At 40.2% G+C, this 22,097-nt stretch overlaps 1 protein-coding gene across 17 annotated transcripts in view; it reads right to left on the bottom strand.

Moving 5' to 3' along the window:
• EHBP1 (EH domain binding protein 1) overlaps nucleotides 1-22,097 on the bottom strand; it is a 214,381-nt gene that overhangs the window by 60,862 nt on the left and 131,422 nt on the right. For 9 of the 17 annotated variants that reach the window (XM_083832192.1, XM_083832202.1, XM_083832203.1 and 6 more), the window contains exons 11-15: nucleotides 19,834-20,012; nucleotides 19,143-19,191; nucleotides 12,258-13,172; nucleotides 10,187-10,330; nucleotides 8,484-8,567 (exon numbers count right to left, since the gene is read on the bottom strand). In XM_083832192.1, coding sequence (XP_083688318.1) covers nucleotides 8,484-8,567; nucleotides 10,187-10,330; nucleotides 12,258-13,172; nucleotides 19,143-19,191; nucleotides 19,834-20,012 — 1,371 coding nt within the window. The remainder of the gene's footprint in view (nucleotides 1-8,483; nucleotides 8,568-10,186; nucleotides 10,331-12,257; nucleotides 13,173-19,142; nucleotides 19,192-19,833; nucleotides 20,013-22,097) is intronic. The other 8 variants (XM_083832205.1, XM_083832206.1, XM_083832208.1 and 5 more) reach the window with 1 other exon arrangement.

Genomic DNA, 22,097 nt, shown 5'->3' with positions numbered 1-22,097 from the left:
ATAAAGAACTGATGGCTTGATTAGCTCTTGTGGTGCAATTGAAGGAGCTGTCTCTCTCCCCGATTCTCCATTTTGAGAAACACTTTGATCTCTGTTCAAGTCAATTCATGAACATCAACTGACAAGACTGCATGAAACACCCCAATGGTTAGACCCAAACTCGGAGCAAACTATTTGGTTTCATTAAGGCTTCAGGAGAAGTGACCAGTGACAGTCCTTTCATTCCAGAGCCAACAGGCAAGTGACTATTTAAACTTTAATGTGCACAATGTACTGCTGAAGGCCACTACACCTATAGTCGGTCACTCAAGGATGAATGCCCGTACCTACTATTTTGTGACATGTGAACTGCTAAGTGCAGCTGCAGGCTCATTAACGTGTTTGCTGAGTTGTTTTCGCCACCGCGGGCTGACTCTCCATATTTCCCATGTGAGAAAGCAGTGCGTCGTCAAAGGGAGGCAGAACAGCGTGCGCCGCGTAAAACCCAGTTATTAAAAAAGATCACATTTCTAAATGCAGTAATTTACTACGTGTTTACGCAAACGTAGAAGAAATACTACCCATTCCAGCTGAAAATATAAAAGAACTTGAACCCCACCACTGACAGAACGCAGGGCATTTGTCGGTGCGAGAGCTTTGCTACAGTCAACTATTTACATCGCTTTTTCCTTTTTTTTTTTGAGCTGCCCTTTCCAAAGAGTCCCACTTCAAAGAGCTGTTTTTTTGCTCCGGTTCCTGTCAATGCAGGTCAGAAACACCAGAGTGGAAAGTGGCTGCAGTGCCGTGGCACAAAGAGTCTCTGCAGCCGAAATCAAACAAAGCCCAATTAAACTGATCATAACGTCCCAGTGAACACAAGGAAGCTCACCTGGTATTTCTGGACTTCTTGTGTGAATTCCCAACTCTACTCAGTACTTGGTACTATAATTACCCTGACCAAAATACTGTGAAATTACTGCTCTGATCTACTAATGGCTGCAAAAAATCAAGCCGTCGTGGTTTCATGCCAAGGGGCCGTAGCAAGGTGGCGCAATGCTTTCCGACAGAGACGACAACTTCTAAAAACTCAAAAGGGAAAATTAACGGGATGTGGTTTATGTTGCCAAGGCCTGTTCATTAATTACCAATTTAATCACTGCTGGAGGCATGACATTACAAAAATCTGGCTGAAAGTTCTAATAGATTATGAAGACCACCTAAGAAGAGTGACCAAGAAATGTACAAAACAATTAATACTGTTTCACTGCTATCAAAGACCCTCAGATTATTTTACATCAAGTGAAGCAAAAGAATTAGTAGCTTCACAGTGCCACCACTAGGAACTGTAAATACAATGGCACACAATTAGTAATGCACATGTGACTTTTCGTTCAAGGCATATATCCTTGGGAAAGCCAGAACATGATAAGGAGAACAAAAGAAACATTTTTAAATGAAATGAATAAAGATTTTAACTCTACCCTCGTGCATGCTGAGCAATAACAGAATAGGCGATGCAAAATACAGCTCTAAGTGATGGCGATATCATCCTGGGATTCACAACAGCGTGCACTGAACATCCGCACAGAAAACGTCCACAGTTATTAGCAGCAATATAAAAAGAGCGTTCAAGATGCTAAGAAAGCCGGGTCTCGCCTCATACACAAAAGAGGGGCTCTGAAACACCAGGACCTTATTTTTTTTTTTTTTGCTAATGTTTATAATCAGAGAGAACGTTTCAAGTTTTTGAACTGATGTTCAGATGATCTGAAAATTCAGTTAATAAACCGACAGCATATTTTCTGGGACCGCACATGTTAATGCTATGGCTGCAGACTACACAGCACCTGGAATTAACATACATATAATAAACAACTGCATATTTATATTTAGATGCTTAACTGGTGTAAGTAGATGGAGCTTATGGAAATAACACCAATAAAATTCAACTGAGAATCTCAAGCATTTATATATAAAACCCAAACTGCGTAACGTTTGTCTTGCATTATCAAAGGTTCTGCTTTATTCATGAAATCCCTCCTGGTATACAACTGACAGTGCATACTAATTCTTCTTAGAACTATATTTACTTGCCCTAATTGATTTACTTTCCCAGCTACGTAAGGTGCTTGTCCACGTCACTATTTCTGTACAGAGAAATATCACAATTTCATAGTCAGGAAGTGCTTAAACTGATCAAATACGAAGTCAAAAGACACAGAACCTTATTGGAAACTTACAGAGTATTTTTATTTTTCATGCACTGAGTGATGGTAAATAAAACAACTTGTTTGTTCTTGCCATCAAGGAAACGCGACCAGACTATCTCAACCTTAGCATATCATTATAAAGAAGTAAAGATCAGTTCAGTCGTGGTTTTGAAGTGTTCAGTCAGCAGGTCTGACCTTCATTTAAAGAAAAGTATATTGTTAAAACAGCTATAAAACTTGGAATGCTCATGAAATGTAAATACTATACAGCATAGTCTTATCAGCTTAAACCATATTTAACCACTTTATAGTGGCATACATACAAGACATATAAATGAACAACGGGGAATAAGTTACCAAAGCTCAGGGATTACCAAAATAATGTTCAATCTTTTTACCAATTAGATGGTAACTGCTTCTTTGTAATCTCGAGAAGATCTAGTGATCATATCTAAATCTGGTCACAATTATCAGCATGACAGGCTAGGGTTTTTTCAATCAATATTTTCCAATTAATATTAAAAGACCAAGGTTGCCAGCTGCAAAGTCCTCCACCTCAATAAATGTATGTTAGATGTTTAATTAATAAAGATCAACTTCGCTCTCTCAAAACCAAAAACCACCATGGGGATAACTTTGGTGAGTTCTCTTAAATGAATTAATACTATCACCTCGGTCACAGACATTTATTTTCCAGTGAGGGAGACTGTAAAAATTCCACTGATGATCTAGATGCCTTTCCTAGGGCAATATAAGTAAGGATTCTGGTTTCAGGTAGAAATAAAAATAGCTATAAATAAAGCTATCTGGTGCTCATTTTCAAGAAACTGTTAAAAAAATTTGGAGGAAAGAATAGTTGCAGTGCTAACTTGATTTGAAGGCGTCTTGCAAATTAAAATGTCCTTTTTTATTGTCTACACTTGCATTCTGTACCACTTCTGTACACGTTGACCACAGTATACTTTTTGGTCACACAGCAGAGTAGGACAGTTAGGAGCTTATTTGCTCAGAGATACAGGAAGATTATCGGAGGACATGATCAATAAATCAAACTGTTTAATAAAGTTGTTTTTTTTTCTGAGCACTTGTTCAGAGAAATCATGCTTTATTTTTATTTCATTGCAGATGGAATATGCTGTACCTGTGCAAATGTATGGAATCAAAATTAAAGAATATACAAATTCATCTCATTTTAGGTTTTGTCCATTTCTGGAGCTTTTTTAAAAAGCTTTTTCCATTTCCATCCAGCCACCAAGGACGTAAAAACAGTTATCACTTTGCACTCAAATATTTATGAAAATGAAAAGTAATGGGCAAAACAGATTGACACCTGAAGTAGAAAAAGCTTATTAAATATGAATTAGATACAGCCGCAACAAGTCCTTTGAGGAAGTGAGTAATAAAAAGCGATATTCTGAACAGAAAGAAACAATCTCATGGCATAACCCTTTCCTGCTGCCCTCTGTGTTCAGACTGCGTTTGCATGGCTGGAGGTAAGAGCTCTTTGGTGAGGTGCTTCATATCTCCAAGTTCTACTACAAAAGCTGAAGCTAGTCTTCACTGCTCTTTCAAACTTTATATAAATATATTTTTATATATATATATATATTCAGGCAGCTATAGCTGTCATTCAACTTGAATAAATATTAAATAATGGTGGTGGAGATAAGTAAGCCCAAATCTTTCTGTGCAGAAAGCAGGCTAGCAACAGTTGTGCTTAAGCACAGCAGCAGTGTCAGGCCTGCTCTCTGAACACACTCCTGCAGATTATATTAATATGGTTCTAGATCCTTATTTTACAAATGGAGTCCCTCACAATTTTTTAGTGTGGTTATCTTCACAATGCTGTCATGAAGAAATAATTACTGTTTTCCTGTTTCATGAGAGGCAAAAGACAGAGCAATTCCCTCTGCGTATCACAATATTGAACTCCTGCAACCCAGAACCTGCATGTGATCCTAAGTCTGCAAGGTCTTTGACCAAAACCATGCGAGGGGCCCAGTCCATCACCTAAATACACTAAGGAGGATTCCTCAGCTCATGCAAAACCCAAGTAACTTCAGGAATGATCTGTGGCTTGCGTTAGGAAGACAAACACAACCTTTCCCAGATGAGCACCACTTCTCATGAAGGCTGTGCTGTATGGTGTTCTCCACTGAAGCTGTCTGCCTTGCAAAAACCAGTTAAAAGTCTTGGACACGTGCTTTAGGAGATGCCAGAAACAAGACTGCTGGGCATAATCTTAATTAGCCTTGCCATGGCGCGGCCTTTTCCTGTCCTCCGATCTCGCCCACCTTCTGCCTAGAGCTGAGCTCTGCCCGGTGGTGTTCAATACTTTGGGGTATTTTCCCTGTTCGATACACAGACCCATCAATATGTAGCGCCAGGCTTTACTCTGCAATATTCAAATCCTGCTCTGTGGGCAGAATTATTAATTTCTTCAAGGGCTTTTCTACAGAGCTCATCACTACGGTATTTAAGCGCCTCAAAAGCATTAATCACATTCCCTTCTCCCAACACCCCGTGGTGGTGTTATTACCCTGTTCTTCGGCTGAGAACTGAGACGGAGAGATCCCGCTAAAAGGATCTAACGCTGGATGCTCACTCTGGGAAGCCTATTACCTGCTTTTTTCAGCATACTAAGCTTTATGCAGCCCTTTATATGGCTAAAGCACAGCTCCAATTGATTTCCCTGACGGACCTGGACGCTCAGTGCATCTGCAAATTAAACCTTCACCTCAAATGGCCATCCAGAGAGGAAGGATGCACAACTAATGACCGCATGGAGGAAGCTTGGTTCAGGAGACTTTGCAGCACTGATCAGGAACTCTGAGGCAAAGGCAACATTACATCTAAATCTTTCGAAAACCTTAACCATGACCTCAGCCTTTCGCGCCTCGCCATCCCTGCTTTGCTGGACGTACACCTTCCACTTCTGCAACCGAAAGGACAGAGGTCCTCTGGACAAACAGCCTGCTACGTCACCTCAATCCTCAGAGCTAAATGAGACACGATTGCTTTGGGGAAAATAGTATGTGATCACATAATTAAAGACTGCATCATAATGCATATACACAAAGGAGGTTAATTAAAGTTGCCTGCGCATTTCTTAACTCCTAATTCCTTTCTCTGTAATCACCCTGACTCCACAACCATAGCCATTGGAGTTTACAGAGCCAATGACAGCTGTAGTAAATTTCCATTCTTTGTGTGGACCACTCATTAGAGGAGAAAAAGACAAACGCTTTGCCACTGGCCTTCGCAGTTATTTGCTGACGGTGGAGTTAGGCTGAGATTCAACAACTACGGGTTCCACTCCGCATCTGGCAAGTGAGGTTTTCCTGCTGGAAAGCCCTTCGGCCCTGCACCTCTTCAGCACTTCCCACTTGCGTTGGACACCTCTAACCTGCCACTTGGCCACTGAGGTAGCACAGAGCAGCTCCAGCTCCCTCACCTTTACAGCATCCCTTGCATGCAAGCCCCCCGTGTTAACAGCCGTTGCTACAAGGCTGTATTTTACAGTAGCTGGTGGGAGAGCTTATGTCCATCCTAGCACTGTGATATTCATCACGAGACGAGGCGAGTTACATAAAAATGACTAAGCTAATAAAAAGGCTCTCCTGGTTAAAAGCTGAGTGATTACAGCTGCTACACCAGATTGGAAATGACAGAAGCATCTCGTAAAAGAGTCACCGCATGCACACCTACATCAAGACAGCAAGAAGAAAGGCTGAGCTATTTGTAAATCTACCAGGGAGAAAGGCATCCATAAGGGGATCAGTAAGTCTGTTAGTCTGCTCATACAGCTCTTCAGTTAACTCTTCCAGTCTCCAAAAGGCTGCATCAATTTTAAGGATCCTCCCTCCTATGATCCTCCCAGCCCATAAGCATGCTTTCAAGCCGTTCCTGACCAATGCAGTCTCTTCTCAGACTTCAAATACCTGCCTACAGGCTTACATACCTCTGTAAAGGCTGGCACACACACAGCTTGCAGATTTAAGCCTTCTTGAGAAGCACTAGGGAAGCAGATCTAACAGTGGAAAAATTTCTTGCTGCAAGGAGGGAAGCAATAGGAGAAAAGAAAAGGGGCTAGTATGCTGTGAATGGAGGAAAGCAAGCAGAGAAGGAGTTCTAAATCAGGTGGACTGACGACGGGGATAGAAGATGATGGGGCAGAAGGCTCATAGGGAAGAGGTCTAAGGCAAGAAAGTGTAAAGAAAGCAACTATTAAGAAAGAAAAGTTAAAAAGTAGAGAAAGGGTAGTTTAAATGGACAGCATGGGAAGATGAATATAGTGGGAGAGAGAAGAAAGAACAAATGAACACGAAGCATAGAAGGGGAAGAGGATACAGCTTGGGATGCAATGAGAAACACCTGATTCGGAGGAAAATGGGAGTGAGCTAAGAGGTATATGAGCAAATTCAGTGCCTTCATCTTCTGCTCCCGTAACATCACTGATTTCTGAGTTAAAAAGAAAAATTAAAAAATAAAGCACATGAGACTACTAGCATGGGCCTAACCGCACCCCAAAGCACAAACACGAGCAGATGAAGACATTTAGCACAACAAGTCAGGTGAGCTTACACCAGGAAGCTCGTATTTATGGCCACGGAACAACCTTGGAAATTTCCTCCCTTCTGTTGACCTCACATAGCAACACAACCCCACACACCGTACATTGTTCTCGCTTGTTTACTTAGAAAACGGCAATTCAGAGTTCTCACATGGCAAATGGAAAGTAGCACAGCAAAGCCTACGAGACAGGATTTTCAAAAGTGACTAATGACACTGCCAGCTTAGAGCTGGGGTGGCTGGTTCCCAAAGGCTGGGCTGCCTGCAGCTCTTTTCATGAAGGTGTCAAAGAAGGTGTAACTGCAAACTTGACAAGTGATGTTTCAAATTATTGGACTCCCTTTTTAAAGTTTTCTTGTTGAAAAATGAAATCTTCCTATTTCAAACCATTTTCTCTTGGATCCCCCTCAAATCATCCCAAAAATCAGCCTAACCCAACTCATACTACAGAAGGTTGATTCCAGTTGCAATAACTGCCATGTGGCTACCACACTGTGTATTACCGCACCCAGGTTGCACACTGACACCTGCAACTCTGCTATCGTGCAGCTAGATGATGCTTGAGTAGAAGTTCTTATTATTAACCTTAATGACCAGAAAGCACTGAACAGTCTGTGCTATTTTCCATTAAGCAAATGAGCAATGGCAAATAAGTAAGCTGGCGTAACAACATCAAGTGGAAAGATCTCCTCTCTATGAAGATCAAATCTGTTAAAAAAAATAATCAACATATCCTACCATCTATACATGTTAGTGCATATATGCATACAGTATGTCACTTTTATATAGCACATCAAATAGGAATACTATACCAGTATCCATTCAAGACATCCCCTTTCAAACACACGTTTCCCACTGAAACGCATTCAGAGAACACTGAGCTTGGTAAGCCAAGCGCTCAAAAGTTAGAAAATGTCAAGATTACCTTAGCTATAAATCCTTACATTGGTTCTCATTTCATGTAGTCTTTACCTGTAGACTCCATACTTCTTTTCTACAGAGTGCTTTACTTTGTCAGTGGCCGTGACTGAAAATGTTAATTGAGTGAACAACACTTCACTAACTCACCTTATCCTCCTCATTCACTGTGTGCCCTATGCCTTATTTAAAATATGCTATTTCAACATTTCTCTGAACACACAATTATTAACTTCTCCCAGGGCTCTTCACTATTGTGTCTAAGAGTTTCCAAACTATATCTCCAGAACACCCTTCTGACTGAGGAGCTTTTGCTATCCTTATGTTATAGTCAACTGAAGCGAAGAGTGCCCATGACCTGTTTGCTCAGAGCACCCAGGACTTCAGAGGGGCTCACAGCACAGCTCTCCTTGACTTGGCTACAGCTGGGTGCATTCAAAGCTTCCATAAACCCATCCCCAATAATCATGGTTTGGAAATTAGAAATCAGGGAACCTGCCAACTTGAATATGTTGAGTTCAAGGTACCCCCCCCCAACATTTTAAAGGGGGAAAGAGACTTTGGCTCTGCAGAGCAGCCTGAAGAGACTGCCCTTCTCTTGCAGGCTTCCATCTAATTCAGTTTTCAGCTTCTCTAACAAATGAAATAAGGTCCCATGGATAATCCAGCTGCCTGAGCTTCACAAGCCTGGCTCACCCTGAAAGCTCTGTCCCTGTCTCCTACCATTCAGCTGGCTTTTGTGGCCTAGGCACAGTCTTCATTTCTGTCTGACTTCGCACCGCCATCTACCTCTGTGCCATCTACCTGGGGCGTCTCTCCTCCGTGTGCCAGCACAGTAGCTCCTTCTCTTCTTCCCCTTTGGATTTCATCAGCAGGAGGAGTTTGAGCCTAAGAGAGAAAGTTTTGCTTTCCAATACTATGATCTGCATCAGAATGGACCCTAATCACCAGGAGAGCAACAGTAAAAGACATTCATGCTGTGCTGTGCCCATGCAGACAATTTTTACTGACACTTACAAACTTTTCCAAACTTGAAGGCTCTCTAATGATCTTGTGCTATTAACACAACTTTAACTGTTTTGAACAGTCTTTTGAAGGGGATGGAATCTTTTTCTCATAAGACATTTTGAACATGGATAAAGCAGTCACCAAACGTAATTCAGGGAAACGGTTGAATAGGCTCTTTTTTTTTTTGAGGTTCAGAAAAAAATACCCCGAGGCAAAGAGCTGACATGGAAAATTTCAGCTCAAACAATTAAATACTAGCAAAGTTACAAAAACTTCAAAAATAGGGGCTTGTAATAAGAAAATGTTGGGCAACTTTAATTCCAGTTATTTCTGTCTGAATAGTCATCCATAGCATCCCTCCTCTAATGCTGTTTGGTATATGAAAAACTGTTTATAAAAAATAAATCCAAAGTTATATTTACACTATACTATACTTATCTAGGAAAAAGTTATATACAAAACAATCCCAGCATTTTTTATATATCATTGGACTATCATTAGACAACTAAGATGTGTGTGCATATATGAATATATTTTGAAGAAAAAAATAAATGTTTGCCAGTTTGGAGAGGAATTGTCTATGGAAAAAATGGTCCAGCATGGACCCAAGATAGTTGAGAGAATGAAATGAGATGTGTAAAATCACTGTCTTCATTTTCTGATTGTGTGATCCCATTTATGAAAAAAGCTGAATCTGCCCCTCAGGACTAGCCTCTGAAAGATGTGAATCAGTAAAAATTCAAGCCTTTCTCTGTATCGTTATTTTTCAGTTACATTTACATTCTTAGTTGCCAGTACCGTCTCTAATGCACAATAGTTTGAATCACAAAACCCTCATTGCAAAGGTTTGCATAAAAATTAATTAGCTTTCATCTCCAGAGAGTACGCATCCTTCCAGGTCACCACTGAGGCCACTGGAGGTGCAACCGTAGCTGCTTCAACATTGGAGCTCATTCCCCGGCTCCACTTTCCCATCTCCCCAGCATAATCAACTTTCGTGATAAAAAGGAATTGTTCCATCAACTCTTTTACAAGACTGTCACAAGCAGCCTCATTCACTGCACTACCACTTATGAAGCAGCAAGTAGTTGACATCACAGGCTTGGGGAATGCATTTACATTAACTGAAAAAAGAGAAGTAATCAAAAATAGCATAAATTACTCCACTATCATTTAACAAGTAACTTTTGTTTCTCATCCCATTAGAAACTGCAGTGCCAATCAAAGAAGGTGCTCCCAGACCTCTGCTTCCAGTGAAGTCTAAGGCATCTGTCTGTTGGCCGTAGCAGCAGGAGAAACACGCTTTTCAAGTGAACTAAGGGTACACAACACATCACAGCACTGGGGCACTGAGCGTGGAAAAGAAATATTCTGCCAAGACTACTTGCAGAACTGTTTTCAAAACACATGGATGCGCACGTAAAAACACCACAAAAACATAAGCACGTATGGTAAATGTTAACTGTGTAAAAACTGCCATATTGGCCAATATTTCTTACATCATTCAGCTGCTTATTGCAGGCTGGGATGATCGTATTCGTTAGCTGCTTGTTCCCTGCCTTTAAAGCTGCATCTCTTCTTGCTTGCTCAAGCAGAACTCTTGCTCGTTCTTTAAGTTCTTCCTGTCTTGACAACATTCGTTGCTTAAAAATAAAGAAATATAATTAACAGCAAGGCAGCCTCAGGGTATTTAACGTTTACACAGCAGCTAATAGCCAGGAGCCTTCCTATATAATAAAGGTCAGGAGTCACACGGACTACAGCTTCATGAGGTGACAGCATTCTACAGAAATGAAAAGTAAAGATGATCAAAATGTAAAATTAAAAAAAAAAATACTCATAGGCCTTTATAATGCAAATAGATTTCCCTCCCCTTAAAACTTAATTTCTATCAACATTTAATGCCTTTAAACTGCAACTGTGGAAAAAAAATAATTGGCTTCATGGAAGCTAACTATGTTAAATATACCATGTGTTTACTTATTTACTTTAATATGTATGCAAATAAAATGCTTTGTTGGCTACTTATATGGGTATCGCTCATTTATAACTTAAAATTGAACACAAAGAGGCTGGGTACAAGGTAAGACAACCTGCAAAAATATCTGCTTCTCCTTCATATATGTGAACATCCACTAAAAAGTCCATTCTTCATACACGCGACTGATTATACCGCAGAGCAGAAATAACAGAAGGGGGACTTCTGCGAAATGAGCTCCCATACATATAAACTCCCCAGTGCTGACTTCTTAGTCAGGATCAGCCGTGAAGACTCTAGGAAAATACATCTCTAGGTCTTCGGATGAGCTGGAAGCGATGCTGCAGGTTGTGCTCCTCCAACAACTACGTGGAAATGGAAACAGCTGAGACTCATCAACGACTGCGTGTTCACGGTTAAGATTGAGACCCACGTCTGGGATTTTATGACCATGTGCAAATGCACAGAAGATTAATAACAGACAGACAAAAGTCTTTAAAGCCATCTTGTCCTACAACATTGCAAATGCAAGTCTCCATAAGGAAGACATACTGTCCCTCCCTGCTGCATTACTCTGGGGGCCAAACTGTTCCTTTCTCATCTAGTACACAAGGATGAAGACAAAAAAAGTCATGAGTCTTCACGAATTAAAGGAAAGAAATTACCTGGCTTTAGAACTAATATTTGGCTATCACCTATCCATGGGCTGCTTCTCTTGCAATAAAATGAATCCTCGTGGTACTTACTTGAGAAAAAATGTAAAAAGGTTTGAAGCAATCTGTAATACGGGCTGTATTCTTCTCTTATCACAACTAATGGCGCAAAGCCAAGTGAAGCCAAAACTAACGAATGTTCTTCACAGGGGTAAAATTATAAGCCTGGCTTGGGATTTTTGTAAACAGGACTAATAACATTTCTAACATATTTTTGTGGTGATATTATTTACTGATAATGCTCAGTATTTATATAATACTCAACTTTCATCCTCTCAATAAATCTGCAAGGTAGGTGGGCTTATACTTTCTATCTTTATAGAAAGGAAAATGATATTGTGGTTAAGAAACATGCTCGAGGCCACTAAAAGAACAGCATCATTTAATATTCTGGAGTTTCTACCTCACCATCGTAGGCTACGTTCACAAGGCTGTGTGGTTTCTCAGATAAGATTTGGAAATATGTTTGGTATATTTCAAGGCATTGAAAAGTTGACATTTTTTGAATATGGCTCAATGAATCTGTATGTCTTTCAGGTTTTGCTACAGTACACATTATTTGGAAGAAAGGTGTTGCCATACTCAGTGGCAAAAGCCTTGAAGCCATCTTCTTCAGACTGGTTGGGAATACATTTCTTCCTTCAAGTAGAGAAGATCGGAAAGGTTAACAGGAGGAAAATTCCTATAAATGCATTTTTATGTAATGACACTTTTTCAGCATCACATACTGGTCAAAATATTTATTGCCCAACAATAAAAGCACACAACCTGCCTTGCCCTCTATCCTGAAGATATGCTGTAAAATACAAGCGTGGAGAGAGAACTTGAACAGAATCTGCATGGTGACTCATAGGCACACAGAAAGTTTATATTTCTTACCTGGGCTGTTTTTGCAGCTGGATCTGCATGATTTAAAGCTGTTCTGGCATCGTTGTCAGATTCAGATTCTGCTTGCCTTGGAGAAGCACACGTTTTCTTTGCAAGATCTGCATCCTTATTATAAAAGCACCCAAGGTTAGAAGTAGGTGATAAACTTGGCTTTGCGACAGGTGAACCAGGATCTAGTCTTGTGCTCTCTGTGGATCCCATATGCCCCAGCTTTTCCTGCTCTGAGAAACCAACGGTACTGTCTGAACTCTGGTGTCTTTTCTTGTCGTTATCTTCACCAACAACGGTGGGAGACGTGTCTTCCTTTTGATCGCTGACATGTGCCAAGTCACTCAAGTCTAACGTGTCAGCTTTCAGCAACTTCTTCTTTCCCGACACAGGCTGCGCTTGTGTTGTGTCTGTACTGCTACACTTCCCAACTTCTTCAGAGGCAGAAGTCCTTCCAGAGCTCTGCTGGGATTTTTGGGGGTCCGTGTCGCTTCGAGTCCTGCGAGAAGAAGGGGAAGCCGTGCTTGGGCTTAAATGGTCATCAGGAGTCTGATGCTCGCTCTCGGACTCGCCGACACCGCTGTCATTGACAAACACGGAGTCGTCCTGAGAAGCAAAGTCTGCCAGACCACCATCCGGCGGATGCAGCTCGGGCTCCCGTTTCAGGTCATTCAGCTCTGCGTAGAATTTTTCCTGGTCAACAGAACTGTTTGTGTCCGTTTCATAGTTCCCCACTTTGTATGTGCTTTTACTACTGTTCTCCTCAATTTGAACCACATTTAATTCTTGGCCGCAGAAATGCGCCCGTATTTGATAGAGATAGGTCATGACAGTCAGTTTGTCAGGTATCGCTAACAAAACCATGTCAGAAGGCTCCAGCAACCGTGATATTCCTAAACTGGCAAACCCATCATATGCCTTTAAAAACAGACAAAAGAAAGATTACAATACAGCATTTTCTTATGTATCATAATATTTCAAGAAACACAAGTAGAAGCTTCAGTCAAAATAAGCAAACACAAACATATCCAATATTACAGGAACAGTATAGGCTTGGCTCTATTCTTCTTATTCTTTTGACTTCATTACAGTGGTACAGTACAGTACAGTAGCTAACCATTTTTTGTTGCACAGTCCAACCTGAACTCACCGATTTGTCCTGACAGATTCTAGATATCTCCCAAGGTATCTTCACAGTAATGCAAATCAAGAGAATATGACCAGCAAAGACACTCAAAGAGCATTGTTCCAAATATTTCTAGCATCACCCCATACCGTAATAAAATCTTTTGTTACTCAAAGTAATGCCACTCTCATAAAGCAAAAAGATGTTCAGGAACTGCAACTTAAACCCCCTTGTGTTTGCATTAAGAAAGCCTACTGCTACCTTCCATGGTTCTCACTCAAGTAGCAGGAAACAAGCAAATAATAAAAAAGGTGTAAGAGTTGGAACAAGAAAAAAGCAACCGAGAACGGCTTTTTAAGATAAGGAACAAAGATAGAAGAAACACGACACTAATCCATCTTGGGTTTTATCACTGGTGATCAACCTTCTCCCTTCTACTGGTCATGTAATTGCAGTGATTTGTGTTGATGAAAAACTGTGTGTGTGCAGATAGCCACAGATGGTGTGATACAAGACATAAATCACATTAATTCAGCAAACAAATGCATTTTAAAAAATTGTTGACACTAAATTTATTAGAAAGAAAAAGAAAAGGGGAATTTCATTCATACTTTACTTCCATTTCTAGAAGCTGAACAGTGTGAAAGCCTCCTGGCTTGTGAGGCCACATCTCATTATTTCTGCTTGCCCTTTAAGTGAGTGGGCTTGGTGCATCAGGTTTTTCTAGTTTTGAAGAATTAAAAGCCGTTTCTCAATTTACAATTAATTATTACTATCCCGGATTAACCCTGGAAGACAATATTGTGTTTCAAGGAAGCCTTTAAAAAGGCCTCCTATTAGCGCAGACTTGCTCAGTCACCATGCTCGGGCTTCTCTCCCCTGGCAGCTCTGCATCTCCTGTCCAGCCTCTTCCGAAGGCTTCGAACATGCTAACAGCTGTCCCGGCAGCATTTCCAACAAAAATAGACACTAAATTTAGGGAAGAGAACTTAACCTTTTACAAGGAAACAATAATGCACACCACTGACTACAACTCTACCCCAGTTTTATACGATTTCCTTTGTTTAGTTAGTTTTAGAAGGGAGGAGAAAAGAAAGAAAAGGGAAAGTAACTTCCATTTGATATCCTCTTGGTTTTCCAGGCATTACCTTTCACGCTAGCAAACGTTCAACACTGAGCTAGAACATGGGTCCAGTATGCTTGGGTCAAATTTGTCAGAGCATTTTTGGAGAAGTAATTTTTAGATCTCTATAACAAACGATTCAGACTTTAGCTACGCATACAAATTATCCGAGCAATTTAATTGTAAGCCCTGCTGGCTCTCCCTGCGCAAAATGACGCGGCCTAAAATCATGGCTGGTCTTTGGCGGAACATCATTTCTTGGGAAGGCTCATTATGAGATGGTCGTGCCATTTATAAATGCTTAGACACAGGAGCAACAGGGGAAGACACGGACGCTGCATTTACCGATACAGAGCTCCAGGCAGAGCAGACGAACGGGAAGATGAGGGACAGGAGGAAATAGAAAGATGGTGGATGGGTTAAGGGCCAGCTGCCATCTACCTGGTCTTGAGACCCAGAGCGGGAGGAGCCGATGGCACTGGGCAGACGGAGAGCCGAGAGATGGAGGCACACAGAGACAGGACAGCTGCAGGGGGCAGCACGGGGCTTTGGGTGGGCAGCCCACGGCACTGGTAGGGGGTCCCCACCACCAGGCTGGCTGTGAAAGCAGAGCGTGGACGAAACGCAACACCGGGATGTTGTTGTTCAGCTGATTAAGTGGGTCAGTGCTGAGTGGGTGCCATAAATAACCTGTTAGCCCACGCTGCAAACAGTGGGAGTTACCATTTCAGGAATGGAAGGACCTAAGGTTGGGCTTAGCAGTCTGCAGCAGCCAAAGCCCATAGACGTGACTTGACCCGAACTCTTTTATACTCTTAATTTCTTATTTATATGCTAATAAAACTAAATCCCAGGAATATCTCCCAGGGTCTGCAAAATGAAGGTGGGGACAGTGTTTCAGAACTGTTAAGAAACATGCTCAGGATGGGTAACACTGCGGCAGAAGGATTTAATTTACAGCGACGGATATCCCTGATGCAGCTGCAAAACCACTTTTGATTTTGATTTTGCCTGCTCCGTTCTTCTGGCAACGCTTGGGGTTAAACAGCAACCACAGCAATGACAGGTACTTGTTTCCCATCGCCTCCTCCTGCCATTCTGGACAACACACATTCTCGTTCATCTGCTTTTGAAGTGCACTAGCTATCTAGATTGGCATGCAAATGTTTTACAGTCATTAGTGCTATAAATAGCCATCATATGCTCTGTACGTGTCCACACGGCAGCGTGCGACAGGTTCTCCTTCATTGTTAGGAAAGCTGGGAGCTTCTTGACTTTCCAGTGTATTTATAAGTGCCCAGTGCTTCCAACTGGTTTGTAACTAGTTTGTAGCATGGTACCAACAGAGCATGATAAAGTGTTTTCCAAGTCAAATTTCATTTTGTTAAACGGAGGCATAACTAAGCCTTGATTTTGCAAATGTTCACACGCATGTTTAGCCAGGCTCCTGCCTGATCCTACTGAGGTCAATTCCTACATATACCATTAAACGTGTGCTTCTGACTTTGTGGAATCAAATCATGGATGTGAGCATTAACACCTGTTAGAAGAATACAGGTGCCAGCTTAAAGGTAAGGAGGTGCTTCCATTTTTAACTCAACGCTACCCCTATGACTCTAAATTCTTCTGTTTATATATATATTCTAAAAGGATTCATTCCTTTCCAAACATTTTGTCAAGACGATAGCTCCAGTTCAAACGTATCGAGAAATTGCACAGAAATGGTCAAAAAACTGGAAAAACATCATCAGAAGCATCACAAAAATTGAAAGTGCCCATCAAATATCCAGAAGATACATTACCATTTCCAAACAATAATCCTTCAAACGAAACAAGCTTCTCTAACCAATAAAGTAATTAAGACCAGAAGTTCATTACTAGAAGCAGGCTGCTGTGCCCTTCCACTCCTCATGCTTTCAGCCCCTTCAGATTTCAGCCAAGTGTAGTTCAGCAGCTCGCGTTTTAAGTGCAGGACAGATTATTAGCAGTATGAAAAATTCCTGCCCAAGAAGGGACCACACTGCCACTATGCTGAAATTTTAATGCACTAGTCATTAGGACTTACTAAGAATCAAATGGACGTAGCAAAAAATAAACATTAAAAAAATGATTCATGTTATTGGGAAGGTTATATGGGTATAGTCAGGTACATAAGAGATTTTAAGTAGAACCACAACTCTTTGGACCAGCTGAGAGCGAATCCCTGTACGGTAATGTTTTTCATTTTCTCAGAGATAATCCCGGTTTCTCTTTTGTTCCTGACAGTAATCTGAATATGCAATGAGCACAAAAATATACTTGAATTCTGACTGATGAAAATGTCATCTGGAGATCTCTTTTTTTTAATTATTTTTATGAGATATAGACATACTGCAGAAATTATAATACATACATACGGGTATATACTCAGGACACCAAACCTATTTACCTGTCTCCTGATGAAGGCTTTTTCTTTATTGTTTTTTTTTTTAAACAAATTTCCTGACAAGCTGATTGACAGACATCAATTGCGATCCATCAGCAGGAGCACCACAGGCAGTATTCCAAGCATTTCCCAATTCTGTCACGCACTAACATATTGGTCAGGATCAGATGTCACAGGTAAATGCCCTTTTTGATTCAGCACTGGTGGCAGCACCAACCTGGCAAACCACTGGTGTGCTTTGTAAAGAAACCCCAACGATGGGCTTTTTGCAACTGTGTGTTTCAATGTGTAATTATACACAGGAATTGCACTGAAATAGTTGTCTCTTAAGATTTCTTTTTTTTTTTGTTTGTTTTTTTAATACAACCAATGTCATACACTTTTAAAAGCTATACTCTTACGGGTTAACCTTGCATCTATGGTCACAGCCCCCTTTTACCTCCCTTCCTGGGAGTGGGGGGAAAGAGAGATGCTTCAGACAAAGAAAATTGTCCTATTCACCCACAGATGTTATTTTAATTGACTAGGAGGAATCGTTGTCACCCGTGTTACATATCTGCATGGAATTTAGAGGGAGCCATTGTTGGCGGCGCCGCATTCACTCCAACCAAGGGCACGCAGGGTTATCAGGCAGAACTGTGTGAGACCAGGAAATAAATCTGCAGGAAGCAACTGAGATACTCAATGTAGCTGTCAGGCAGAGGGCTGCAAAGTGATGAAAGAAAAAAAGTGCAGCAGAACAACAATCAGTACTTCTTCAGTGCTGGGAACTGGATCCTGTTAGAGAGACGGGCTAAAAAGTTCACCGTTTGCCATCACGGTTTCATAAAGAAAAGATGACTGATTGTGCCACTAACATTTTTAATTAACAATCTATTCTTTCTTTTTTTTTTTTTTTTTATAATCTGGCTTAATTAGCCCATATAACCAACGAAACTTGAAGTACAAAAACACATGGTCACAGAAAACACAGTGATGTCACGGATAATCCACTTAGGTCATCAGAAGCCCCTGTATTATTATGAAAAAGATATCATTGGCCAAATCACTCATTAGATAAGAGCAGTTCAGAGATACTTAATTATCTATAACACTTAAGCCCTATTTTAATGACAAGTAACTTCCTTGATAACGGGTAAGTGTTCAGACACATTAAAATATAATTACCCTAAACACAAATGAATTTTAATAAAGCACTTTCAGAAAATCCACATACTTGCAATGCAATATTCTTTAGTTATATTTCCTATATAGTGTTGAACTTAATTAAGTCATTCAAAATCTATTATACCTTCCTCCCAATTCAATTCCATATTTGTAAAGTGCTATAAAAATAAAATCAGAGTGTCGAGAAGTAAGCTCCTTGAAACAATTCACAATCCTCAGAAACAATTTTATTAGCAGCGACTTGCATGAAAATGATAATTTCTAAACATGGTTAAACCCTGGCATGTGAAAATCCCGAAGTCTGTAACGTGTCTAAAACAGCAAGCAGAAATAAAAAATCTTATGGTGATTCCCCAAACGAGTCGCTGCTTCTTTCAGAGAAACTTTTCACATCTTGGCCTCACAACATCAGAAGCGGTTTCAAACAGCTGCCCAGCAAAATGCTATTAACTGCTCTGCAAATACTTTGGTTTATTTGCTGGGTATTGTCTCAACGCTTTTATCTTAAACTTTCCGTGCTGCTTGAAAGCACAGGTTCCACACCCAACACTTCTCTTGGCTGTGCAGTATCAAAACAGTGTAAAATTTCTTCCTTAAAAATATAAAAATCACCATAAAGGCAATGCTGAGCATGACCAATGCACGGAGCCCTTACCAAAGCAACAGCAAGAGGAGAGCACGACAACCCGAGCACTGTTATATTTCTTTTTTTTTTTAATTATGTGGCTGATCGGAAAATAAGAGAATTGCTCAAAAAACGCCGCCCAGCCCTTCTATCTGCTTTCCCAGTTAATGTAGGCCATAGAAATATTAAACTCTAATGCCAGCATTGCACTTGTTGTGAATGTTAAAGACCATGACAAACTGGAGTCAATAATGCATCCGATTTGAGCCACAGGAGGCTGAATACCTTCTGTGAGCTGCAGTTATGACCTTACAAAACAACCTCACTTTCCCAAAATTAATAAAAACCTGCAGCGAAGCCAAAATTGAAGCTACGTCTTTTTTTTTTCTTTCTTTCTTTTTTTTTTTCCTGGCAGTTCTTACCTTTTTGTTGTTCTCTTTAATATCTTGAGGATTCAGGGACTTGTAGTCACTGAGGGGGAAAATGGCACAGTGGGTATGTACAGTATTTGATAAAAGCAGCAGTTTTAAAAACAAACCGAATCTAAAAATTTGACATGCAATAATATCATACAGTAACTAGCAATTTCACAGCAATTCAATCAACAAAACTAATAGCGTGGAAAATTAAAGGAATAAATAAATAAATAAACAAACAAGCCCCGATGACATGTTTCATTGCCTAGAGCTTTCCATCTAAAAACGAAGTTAAGGCAGGGACTGGAGGCTGGCCTTGACAACCAAATTTACCATGGGGTAATCCGTCCTTGTCAGAGTACAAAGAGCTACAGGCTTATTTCTCTCATCTCATTTCAACACTAGCACAATTTTCATAATCATCTTGAAGTCAGTTCTTTGTATAAGATTAGGGAGAAGAAAAAACAAATCACATCGAGGGGAGAAACAATTGTTTAGGCAACAGAGGAGAGCAAAGAGGTCATAAAGTTTGAGCATTCGTAAATCTGTTTTCTTAGAAAGAAGGATTTTTTGTTTAAAAGAAAAGGGCAAAACAGTTCAGTACCTGAAATGAACACGGATTCGACTTTTATGGAAACTTATACATTGCGTATTTCTATGAGAGTCAGGCTATGCAGGCAGAAAGTATACAACTTACATTAGATCTGGTCTAAAGTGATGTAGTATTGCACAAAACGACAGTCCGTTTCTCCACGATGTTGTAAAATTGGTGATTTTCACTCCCCTATAGTTTTTTGTAACTTCTTTGCACCACACGAGCAGGGACTGACTAGCGTTTGGCTTTCTCCCCAAAATGGGACTTGGTATTGGGCTTGGCTGCAAAAGAAAAAAGAGAAGAAGATAAAAGAATTTAATGGAAGATGAGAATTAACATTAATTGACCTAACTGGATGATCTGTATCCTTTGATGTGAGGTTAGGTCCTTCACAGCTGTCAGTTTACAATGACTGTAACTTGCAAAAGACACAAATTGCAAGTTATTATCCCCAGTTGTCGCCCTTGGCGCTCGTCTCCGAAGGATGCAGATATACGGGATTCCAGATCGACACAGGAGAACAGGCCAAGGATTGTACCAGTGGCAACACCGTGCTGAAACACTTAAATCCTTAAAACCTACTCCCGCACAGCCTGCGATACACACCCTTGGAAAGCTTTCCCAAAACGCCGTCACGTAAAGGCATCCCCACAAAACCCCTTCGCTCACAGAAGCGGTGGTTTCTACCAAGTATCATCGCCTACTGCCGACCATTCCCCAAAAAGGTATTTTGTCACTTTCAGGAACAGCCTTGGTAGCACAGGAAAAGAATTGCAAGGGAATACAATGCAAAAAATAATGCTATTGCAGGCATTTGGCGTTTACCACAGAGCTCGGGAGAGTAATTGCAGCTGAGGTTTTCAAGAAACACGCCCTCATTTCACTACAAAAATAGTCACTCTCAAAACTTCTGAGATGTAATTAAATAGAATTATTTGACTGACACAAATCCAAAGTCTGAATTAGAGGAGAAAAAAAAAAAGAAAAAAGAGCCCACTCGTTTTTTCAACGGAATCTAATTAAAAGCATATATACACAAACATGCTACTTATGCACCTTATACACAGAGAGTCCCCAAATTAAGATAAAAATAGAGCAAGTAATTTATTATATCACAGCCACTTAAGTTTAACAAGTAAATCCTTTTGGCCATATTACCTATTTGTGAAAGACCAACGATGCCCCCACTTGACTAAAGTATGGCAGTGCTAAGCAATTAGCTGCCAGCGACAAACTGATTTATGGTTTCACTGCTGCTGGGGGAGAGCATTTACAGAATCAGGAAAGTCGTTTTTCATTTGTCTTGACAGTCAGCCCTAAAAAGCTGTTTGATAAACACACCTACCATCAGATGGACGCACTGCCAACTCATTTAGAAAGTGCAAAATGTATACTTTGAAGAGATTTTTAAATAGCGGAACATATGCATATAGTACCTCGTTCGGAAAGTGTAGGTTTTTTTTTTTCTTAATCCTGTCAACGACTCAAATCGGTGTGAACAAATCCTTTAATGATGAGACAAATATCTCTAACTACACTGAATTAACATCTTAACAGGGATATACAAAATAGGGAAGAAGCAGCAATACACGATAAGCCTTCTGTTCTCCATGCATCAGATTTTAATCAGAATAACAAATATCATTTAGAAGCCTCCAGACAGTTACTCCAGATTCAAAGTGATGCAACAAAGATCAGGTTCTTTTTCTCCTTACAAACTTAAGCCAAAAAAAAAAAAAAAAGTAACCCACCCCAAATTTAAGTTACAACAGTATTTAAAATCTTCCTGGTACCTATATACATATAGGTAATACATCTGGGAGAAAATACTTAAAATAGTGCTGTCAAGCTATGGAAAACTGATATTTTAACAATTTTGTAAGTACAGAGCCACTTCTGTCAAACCAGCACTACTGCGCTACTCACCAAATCTAATCAATGTCAGCTATAAAGTCTTAATACTTGTTGTTGAAGCTCTTCACAGAAATCTTAAATGTTCCAGTCACCATTTAAATACTTTTTAGTTAACTTTGAAATGGCCTTAGGCAACCTTACCTTTCTAATGCCTTAATTACACATCTAACGAACTGAAAAGGTACTGATTTTAAAACCAGGTTTTAGCAAAGGATATCCAAAATTGTTAAATCAATACATTTAGCTGAATTTACCATTTTATTTACAAATTGTCCATTTATTAAATTCAGACTACAATCCCTTAAAAGTTTAAAGTTGCAGTTTTTTTCCCAAAGTGGTACTTCCCTTTAGATTTTCTCAAAGTACTTCATGCAGAATACGCAAGATTTCGGCACATGCATAATGCAATTTAGTTTTCCCTTCTCTAGCAGATAAAGCAGAAATTATATACC

This window comes from Anser anser, assembly GCF_964211835.1.
Source record: "Anser anser genome assembly, chromosome: 3".
NCBI classification, from domain to species: Eukaryota; Metazoa; Chordata; class Aves; order Anseriformes; family Anatidae; genus Anser; species Anser anser.
The sequence above is the reverse complement of the archived record's forward strand: the minus strand, read 5'-3'. Positions and strand labels throughout refer to the sequence as shown.